At 37.5% G+C, this 9,814-nt stretch overlaps 2 protein-coding genes across 2 annotated transcripts; one reads left to right on the top strand and one right to left on the bottom strand.

Annotated features, from left to right (window-relative positions):
• Window positions 1–589: 589 nt before the first annotated feature.
• On the bottom strand, window positions 590–2,776 carry LOC112783868 (serine/threonine-protein phosphatase 7 long form homolog). Its single transcript, XM_025826950.1, has 4 exons — window positions 2,660–2,776; window positions 1,068–1,792; window positions 902–983; window positions 590–823 (listed from the first exon to the last, which is right to left on the bottom strand). Exons 1-4 carry the CDS (start codon window positions 2,774–2,776, stop codon window positions 590–592), a joined length of 1,158 nt encoding a protein of 385 aa, XP_025682735.1.
• A 583-nt stretch (window positions 2,777–3,359) lies between these two features.
• Window positions 3,360–7,908, top strand: LOC112792458 (SWR1 complex subunit 2). Its single transcript, XM_025835705.2, has 10 exons — window positions 3,360–3,798; window positions 3,989–4,035; window positions 4,131–4,431; window positions 4,748–4,829; window positions 4,937–5,056; window positions 5,147–5,215; window positions 5,671–5,713; window positions 6,368–6,433; window positions 7,071–7,268; window positions 7,352–7,908. Exons 1-9 carry the CDS (start codon window positions 3,586–3,588, stop codon window positions 7,258–7,260), a joined length of 1,131 nt encoding a protein of 376 aa, XP_025691490.1. The 5' UTR covers window positions 3,360–3,585; the 3' UTR covers window positions 7,261–7,268; window positions 7,352–7,908.
• The last annotated feature ends 1,906 nt before the right edge of the window (window positions 7,909–9,814 follow it).

Here is a 9,814-nt window from a genome sequence, read left to right as displayed (position 1 = left end):
CCGCCGAAGGAACCCACTATCACAAGATGCACCCTCTGACGTGTGGTCGGAAGCAGGACGCTGCAAACCATGGCTCATACCGACCGATGCCCCACGTGGATCAGCTGAGGCTGACGGTGAATGCATAGCACTAAAATCTGACCAACCACCCAAACTAGCATTGGCCCAATTTTGTAGTTGCTGATCTCCGTGACCGCCCATGGAGAAGTCAAACCAATCATGACCGACTGGAATCGTCAACATCGGCTGAGAGTGCTGGGAATGGTGGCTGTGATGAGAGTGATGAGAGTGGTGGCTGGACGCACTCTGGTCCTGTGGCTGTGGTGGCTGTGGTGGCTGTGGTACATAATAAGGAGCTGGCTCAAACACTGCAAACTGAGGTGGGACCTGAGGTGCAGGTGGCTGCGGTGCAGCTGGCTGAGGAACATACGCCGTCAATCTCAGCATATGTCCGTATGAGCGCATGTACCAATCCCGATACTCCGGTGTGGGTATGAAATCCCAGGTCGGAAGGGGGTGCAGATCCCGCAGTCGAGCGTTTCGCCTATTGCCCCACTCCTCTATCCAACCCCCATGCAAAACTGTCCAGTCATGAAGCTGCACTCCGCGAAGAGCCATGCAATGCTGCTCCAGTGGAATGACCCTTGGTGTTCGCGGGGGGGGGGGGGGGGGGCTGTGCGAACCCAAACTGACGCATAACTCGGTTCGCAGGGTGCCACTCGATACACTCGAATGACAACAACGGAGCAACGATATCACACACATCAAGATGTACATGTAACTCGCCGGGTACGATCATTCCTTCGTACGGCCGCCACTCAAACTGCCACAGATAATTCCAATGTCAAAACCCTAACAGTAATGTATGGAACTAGGATTCATTAGAACCATAAATATTTACCTCCTGCATGTAGTCTATGTTATGCCTAAATGTCTCAATGGTCTTTTCTAACCATGCTGCGCTCCGTTCCGAATGACTCCACCTGAAACATGTGTATTTACGTTAATACCCCTAATTGAAACATGCATAATGAATATAATCTCTGACAAGAACCATAAATATTTACCTCATGGCAACTGGTATCTCAGCAGGTGGAAGGATATGTCTCGGTACAGGCGCAATACACGGCATTCGCTCCCACGCCCAAACAAACAACAGATTAAGAGGGCCATCCATCTCCTTCGTATCATATCGTGATGCACGGCATAGTGCTCTGTAAAGATGTGCAAGACATGCTGAACCCCAACTATAAGTATGGATCCGGTCGAAATCGCGAAGCAACGGTAGATACTTCGCATGGGCGTATGCGGTCGACTTATCTGTGAATAGGGTCGACCCTAACAGACAGAAAATCTGACATCTCACGTATCTCATTATGGACTCTTCAGTATCCAACGGCTCTTCATCTCTGATACTTCGAACCCAACCAAGCTTTATATAGGATTTCGAATTACGACTGAGCACCGGTTGACGTCCGAATATTGCCATGCTCTGACTCTGAACGAAATCACTACTACTATCAGTCCATCCACTTACAGGCTCTCCATCAATTGGTAACCCAAATATATGTGCAACATCTTCCAATGTCACTGTAACCTCACACACCGGCAACACAAAAGTGTGAGTCTCCGGCCTCCACCTTTCAACCAGAGCAGCTAACAACGGGTGAAATCCTCTTATCATCCCAATCCTAGATACGTGGTAGAATCCAGTGGCGCGTAAGTAGTTTTCGACCCTCGGATTCCAACTCTGTGGCGGATCCAATTTACGCACCAACAAATTTCTGTAAGGCTGCATCAACAAAAATATATTTGTTATATTAGTTATAACTATTCATTTATTAATAAACAAATATTACCATATCTATTTATAAAATGCATGTAATCACTTCAATTAATAATATTATTTACATATTTATTTATTTTAATATTTTATTTATTAAAATTATTAACGTAGATTGCAGTACTATTAACATAATTAAAATATTTTTTCTAATATTTTAATATTATAAATAACAACTTATATATATTTTTAATATTTATTTATTACTTTAACATTACCACATTTACATGTTAAACTTTTGAATATGTTCAAAATATACATATTTATTTATTTACTTACAGCATATATATTTTTTTATTTTATTAGAGTTTATATTTATATCGTAGAGAAATATATTTTTTAAAAAAATTTTTACTATATCGTATAGTATAGTATATTATAGTATAGTATTGTATTGTATAATATAATATTTTATTTTAGTATTTTTATATTAGAAAATTAATTTAAAATTAACAATAAATTATTATTTAACATATTAAATAACAAAAAATAACAGATAAAATATACAACAAAAATATAATTTACCAACTTACATATATAGAATGATCCAAATAATTTATTATATGATCCTCCCGAGCATTATAATTACGAACCATTTTTCAAAATAAATACAAAATAATATTTTTTTATTGACTCTTATTTTTTCACTCTATCCACTAACAGCAACCCCTTCTTCTACAACCCCTTCTTCCCTCTCACTAATACCCTTTCGGAGCTCTCTCACAAAGTAACTTCGAAACTCTCTTGTATATGAATGATGGAGGGAGGGGAATGCTCTTTATATAGAGCTTGAAGAGGCCACGCTTTGCTGTTTACCGGGGAACCTGTCCCCTGCATGCCAGCACCTGCAGCACGCCCCCCCGAGGTGAAGGAGCCTTGGAACTCCGCGACGCCAGCTGCACCTCGCCCCTGCGTGGTGTCAGACGCATGCATGGTCGCCGCGTCACCTCGCCCCCGCGTGGTGGTGACACGAAGTCCGCCAGCTCCACCACGCCCCTGCGTGGTGTCAGAAGCCTCGTTGGTTGTCGCGTCACCACGCCCCTGCGTGGTGGTGACACGTTGGTCTGCTGCAGGATCACCACGCCGCTGCGTGTTGACTGGCTATCCCACCATCCGGTAAATCACCCCAGCCTCCAATATTCTCCCAAAACACCACTTGCTTTTCCATAATAAAAATAAATTCTGACAAAGAAATCCTAATAAAAAATATTCAAATGAAAATATCTTTGTATGAAAATAATATTTGAAATTCAGTAGATAATTTAATATATTTAACTATTTAACTAAATAACATGTATTTACATATCAACTAGAATATATTTTATTTTTGTCTACAATATTCTTCAATTTAACAAGTTAAGAACTAATTAAAATTTTAAATAGGATATCATTTTCTTTTAGCACTGTAGTGACTGTACCTATTACCTAACCTTTGGTTGCAACTGTCCTCAGCCACAAATTTTCAGTTATGTTTTTGGCAACCACAGTATTTGAGTAAACTTTTGGTAAATTGAACGGGCCCAAAGCCCAACATGTTTGTGAGGCTCCAAGCCTGCAATCCACCGGTTCAAACTTCAACCAATAATACCGACCCAAAAAAAAAGTTGTGGAGCTCCACTACTAGTACTAGGACAGGTTTAGCAGACTTGAGCGTGCCATTTTGATTCGAGTCCCAATCCCCGAATTACCAGAGAAGTGTTGCGAACCCCCAGCCATCGAGTCCCTTCCGTCTCCGGCGAGCCATGGAGAGCTCGGAGCCGGCGCCACCGGTTGTGCTTCTGGATCGTGCGTCACGCGCCACCAGAGGCAAGAGGATGACGAAGCTTCTCGACGACGAGATTCAGCAGGACGATCTCTTCTGGAACCAGGACGCCCTCAAAGACGAAGAGGAAGACGACAACTACGTCGAGGAAGCTGAGGTTGCCGACGAATTCGATAGCGACTTCAATGACGAGGTATGCCTCTCTCTCTCTCTCTCTCACACACACACACACACACACACACACACACACACACACTCACTCACTTAATTTCAACGATTGTGGTTCTATAAATTGTTAGGAAGTAGGAACTCTCAGTTTAGAATTAGGAGCTAACGCTTTCTGCAATGACTTTTGTTCTCACCCAGCTGTTGCTCATTCGTAGGAATCTGAACCTGATGATCAGCCTGATAATGATATTGCTGATGAAAGGTTCTGTCCTGTTTCTCATCATGATTAGGGTTCTTTTAAACAATAGCATTTTGAAATTCTAAAGGTCTTTTAACCCCAAATATTCGCATTTTTAGGGTACATAAAAAGAAGCGGCTAATATTTCCCGGGAAGAAGTTGCCAAAGCCGAAGAAGAGTAAAAAGAAGCAGAAGGTTTTGTCTAAGTTGGAACGTTCTCCCAATGATGATGATGATGATGACGATGAGGACAATGACGATGATGATGATGATAAACCAGACAAGGAGCCAGTTCCTGAGGAACACCATGATACACGCGATGATGGAGGGGAAAAGATAATCAGGAAGTCCACTAGAACTGCCGTGATTGTTCGGCAGGCAGAGAGAGATGCCATACGTGCTCTGCAAGCATCCATGAAGGTTGGCAATTGTGCTTCTTATTAATCAATGCGTTCCCTGTTTTTTGTTTGGTATTTGTTTTCTCCTTTTCAATTATAGTTTCAGGCATGCTGTGGCATTTTTTCACTTTAGAGCCTAGTAATACTAGGATAGTTTCCAAGAGAAATTCGATTAATTTATGGTGTAAACATTGTACGTTATGCTCAATGGTCTGGCAATTATATTTCGCAAATTCTGTAATCTGTATTAGGGGTATTACCTGGCCTATAATATTGACTCCAAGGCAGTGAGGCTTGTGCTTATATGTTCTTGGTTTGAATTGCTATTCATTTTCCAGCCACAGACAGTCAAAAAAAAGAAGGAAGGTGAGGAGAAGAGAATGACACAAGAGGAAATGCTTTTAGAAGCTGCTCAAACAGGTCGAGATTATATCATTTAACATATATTGGTTGTTTTAATGTTAGTTTTCTATCTTGACCTTCTAAAGGCCCAGCACAATTCTCAATTGTAATTTTTTACTTTGCAGAAATTATGAACCTGAGAAATTTGGAGCGTGTTTTAGCTAGGGAGGAAGAAGTTAAGAGAAAAGCAATTGTGCATAAAACTGTCTATAATGGACCACAGATACGATACATTTCAAAGGATGGTAAGAATGATTCAATGCATAACAACTTCCACCTTGGACACTGCATTTTATACGCGTTTCACTTCATATAGTAATCTGTTAATTTTTCAGGTTATACATATTTAGAGTTCATTAAGGGATCCTCATTTCACTCTGATATTGCCACGACACCTGTACAATGTGAGTTCCTTATATGCTAACAGTAAAAGATTACATGAGTTTGACAGTTCAGTTCATTTTTTGTTAAATAAGTTTACATAAGCTGTTTCCCTTAGAAATTGTTGTTGAGGACATATTCGTTATGATGGGTCTTGGTGCATTCCTTTTGTTGGGGATATTGTTTCACTGGATTAGTAATAGTTAATGCTAAGATTGAATTGCTTGGAGTTGCATCTGAATTGTTTTGTTTAGCAAGGAATTTGTCTCATCTTTTGGGTGTAGAGGGGGGAAAAAGGAAGAGGAAAGGAAGAGGGGGGGGGGGGGTTCACATAAGTTTCGTTGTTTGTTTGTTTGTTTTTCTCTTTCTTTTTTATTTTTATTTTTTAATATCTATTCTGATAAACAAACATTGCCAAAATACTGTTATTTCGAAGGTATCCTTTTATCTATATGATTCTATTTATATTTGTTTTCAGATCCAGAGCAACCTCTTTGTGCAATTACTGGTTTGCCTGCCAAGTAAGACCTCATTTCCGAGTTTGATGGTTACTATGTTATTTCTTTACTATCCTGGTGGGGATGACAGAAGCATATGTGTGCCATTTGGAACTGCAAGTATAGTGGTTCTTCATACGACATCTACTGGACATTGTTTTAGGTTTTACCCTTGCTTGTCTGTGGGTTCATCTATAAAGTCCCTGGGTGTGTTTTTCTCCCTCTAATAGGATTTGTTGTTTAACTTGAAAAATTGATTTAGTATAAGACGAGATGGTCTTCTGAAAGCTCATCAGTGTGTTTTTTACATGGAATGATCAGTTCTATGAATTACACCAAATTGCTTTCTTCCAGTTTGTTTGTTGTAATAAAATCTCAGGTGTTATGCCCTAGGTTACGTTTTCTTCATCTTCTGAACTTCTGGTGTATTCTTCTTCAGTTTCCTTCTCTCCTGGAAACTTGAATTCCCTCCAGCAAGCATTATACTTTCTTGTTAAACCCTAGCTGATTATTGCTTGGATTTTCTAATTCCATTATGCCAAACTCAACTGGGAAAATGTGAACGTAACCACTGCTGTAATTGTCATGCATTATCAGTAGGTCACTAGAAATATTTTTCTGAGCCTTTTGCCACTACATTCCTCATGTTGCTAAAGAATTCTCCCTGGAATAATGCAGGTACCGTGATCCAAAGACAGGGCTGCCATATGCCACTAAAGAAGCTTTTAAAGAAATCCGACAACGGTATGACTATTATTGGTTACACATCTTTCTCAATGAATGTACAATTTTGCCAATTCTCCTTTTTCAAATTTTCAGCATTATATATTTCAATTTGTTCTTTTTTTAAGTTTACATGTGTGCAAAAGTTTGAGACTAAAGTAAATTTCTGAAGGATTTTTTTTTTGTTTTTGGCTCATCTCTTTTTCCCTTTTTTCCCCCTCCTCGGATGATTTGGTCTTGTATTCCATAGAAAGACGATCGCTAGCTAGTTCATTCTGAAAGTTTAATACTTAGTAAGACATCAAAAGCAATAAATAAGCACACATGGCATCTTAAGAGGAATGGAAAATTTTTGCTCAATATTTTCTTTATTTGGATTTTACCTCAATTTATTTATTGCTTTTTGTTTTCCAGTATGCATGAAATCTATTCATACAGTGATGGGAAAGCTAAATAATGTTTTCGCATGGCAATATCAATCAAATATGTTGCTTATTAAATAATATTCTAGGGGCTACCCTAGCTGATCATAATAGTGGGCAACTTGCATGTTTTTGTACTTTTATCTTGGTATTGCTTAGATAATCTTGTGGAAAGTAGGTATCGGAATTGATTGTTGGCTAGTTGATTTTCAATCAACATATTTTTTCTTTTGCAGGTTTGCAGAGGAAAATGCTAACAATAGAAAGCAAATGGCCATGGGGATCTTGTATGATTCAGTTTCTGGTTGTGGTTTTTCGCTTAAGCAGAAGAGATCAATGGTGCCAGACAAAAGTGTACATACAAATTTTAGGCCATATGCCCGCTTCCGAAGAATGCCTGCTTCAGAAGACGAAGATTCTGACTAGCTTCTTTGGTAATTGAATTTTCTTTTTCTTCAATGTTTGATTATATGTCATTATCTACTCTAATGTCACAATGGTGGTGCATGATTTTCAGTTCTACTTCATGTATCTGGCTGGACCTTGGATTGGCTCAATTATAGTACCCCAGGATTTAAGGTCTGGCTCCGTTTGCAAACAACAATGTACCTTTGGACACTCTTCTCTCCATAGCATACTCCTATCTGATAAGATATATGATAGATAAGAAATTCCTTTCACACTTTGTCATATACATCTTTGGGATAAGCATCGAGTGTCGCGTGATAGGTTTTCATGGCTTTATGAAATAGAGAGAAAAAAAAAAAAAGAGAAAAAAGGGGGGGGGGGGGGGGAGACTTGCACGCCACCCTTACAATATATCATCTATGTAACATAGAATGGCCATCCTCAAAACAGGAATAAGGGGTGAAGATTGAGACATCCATTCATTAAGAATAAGAAATTATTGATAAGTCTTGGACGAAAAGCTGTACAGCCAGAGAGGCAACAACATGAGTAAAAGAATCAGCTAGTTTGTATGGATAGAAAAATATTATTATGACCACGTGACACATGCGAGTGAGTTGTAAATAGATTGAATTCCATATATTATAGACGTTATAGTTATACTTATTTAACTATTTGTTAATTAAAAGTTTAATTTTAAATGAGAGGTTGAATTAACTTAAATGATTATTCCAAAACTGTACGATTTGTTTTTTGTGATAAGGAAAGCGTATAACCTTTTACGACAGTAGCTAAACAAATTTTATATAACATGTACGGTAAAATTCATAATTACATATTTATTACAACTAAAAATACATAATTATTTTAGTAATAATTAATAAATTTTAAATAAGATAAATTTAAACTCTCTTAAATTTTATTGAACATTTCAACTTAGGTGTACATTGTGGTTCATTTTTTTCTATACAAAAAAGATATGTAGATTTTTGTTGGAAATAGACATTTTTGGTGTATATACAGGTAAGTGGATGTTAGAGTTTGTAGGTATTGTAGGCTGAACACACAGGTAGAGTTTGTAGGTATTGTAGGCTGAACACACAGGTAGGTAATGTGCTGACTCAGCACGCATGAAGTGTGATGGACATGTGGCAAGCATGGGAAGTAAGTTGGTGCAAGCTGCTATTTTGGAATGAGTGCAAGCTACGACATTCAATTTCGCGCCCAAATAAACAACAGATTAAGTGGACCATCTATCTCTTTGCAATTGTCCCATGATGTATAACATAGTAACTTGTAAAGATGTGCAAATCGGAAGCAAGTTGGTGCGAGCTACTGTTTTGGAATGAGTGCAAGCCACGACATTCACTCTCGCGCCTAAATAAACAACAGATTAAATGGACCATCTATTGCTTTGCAATCGTACCATGATGTATAACATAGTGACTTGTAAAGATGTGCAAAAGTTGCTGACCCCAACTATAAATGCGAATCTACTCAAAATTTTGAAGATGTGGTAGATACTTCATGTGAGTATAAATCGTCAATTTATCTGCGAAGAGGGTGGTACCTAACCGACAGAAGATGTGACATCTAACATACACTTAACAGACTTCCAAGGGTCTATAGGCTGTCTGTTTCTGATATGGAGAACCTAGGACATATATATGTGCCACATTTTTTAGTGTCATCGTAACCTCACCGACTAGCAATGCGAAGGTGTGAGTATTCGACTTCTACCAATAAGAGCATCTAGCAACGTGGAATGCCCTCTGATCTTCCTAATTCTTGAGATGTGGTAGAATTTTGTTGTTTGTAAGACCTGATCAATCGCAGAATGCTACATCTTCGGTAGATCAAGTTTACGGGGGCAAAAGGTCCGGTAAACTTGGTATAATCAAAATACAAAAAATAATTAATATTAAATTTTATATTATTAATTAATTTTAATAATTATAATAAATAAATTAATCATATTAAAATAGAAAATAAAAAATATATAAATTCAAAAAATTTTAATTTTTATATTTGTATTATTATTAATTTTAATAAATGGCAATTAAAATAAAGTAATAATATTTTAACAGAAAATAAAATAAAAAATAATTACAAAAAATTCAAATCTTTATTAATATTTATAAAAATATTAGTTTTAATAATTACAAATTAAAATAAAACAAAAATAATATTAAAACAAAAATAAAATATAATTATAATAAATTCAAACAATATTTTTTATATTAATTGTTCATACCCTAACCCAAAAAACATAGCCAAGCCCAAAATAAATAGAAGCTCACTCAAGAGATCCAACTACTACACCTACTCGACCTTATAGAAGTCGGGAGCGATGATGGCAGTTCAACTCTACTTATGTGAATAAGTAACTAACTCCTAAGATATCTCTCACTTATCTAGAAGGAAGATCTCAATAACTTTCCTAACAAAAGAGAACGGTTATCCTCCCTCAAAAGGTAGAACTACTCTAAAAGGTGGTTATCTATTCTACTATAACTATACTGATACCCTCAGGTATCCTTCAAGCTCAATCTGCTAAAAAACCTGCTTTGAA

This window comes from Arachis hypogaea, chromosome 13, assembly GCF_003086295.3.
Source record: "Arachis hypogaea cultivar Tifrunner chromosome 13, arahy.Tifrunner.gnm2.J5K5, whole genome shotgun sequence".
Classification (NCBI taxonomy): Eukaryota; Viridiplantae; Streptophyta; class Magnoliopsida; order Fabales; family Fabaceae; genus Arachis; species Arachis hypogaea.
The sequence above is the reverse complement of the archived record's forward strand: the minus strand, read 5'-3'. Positions and strand labels throughout refer to the sequence as shown.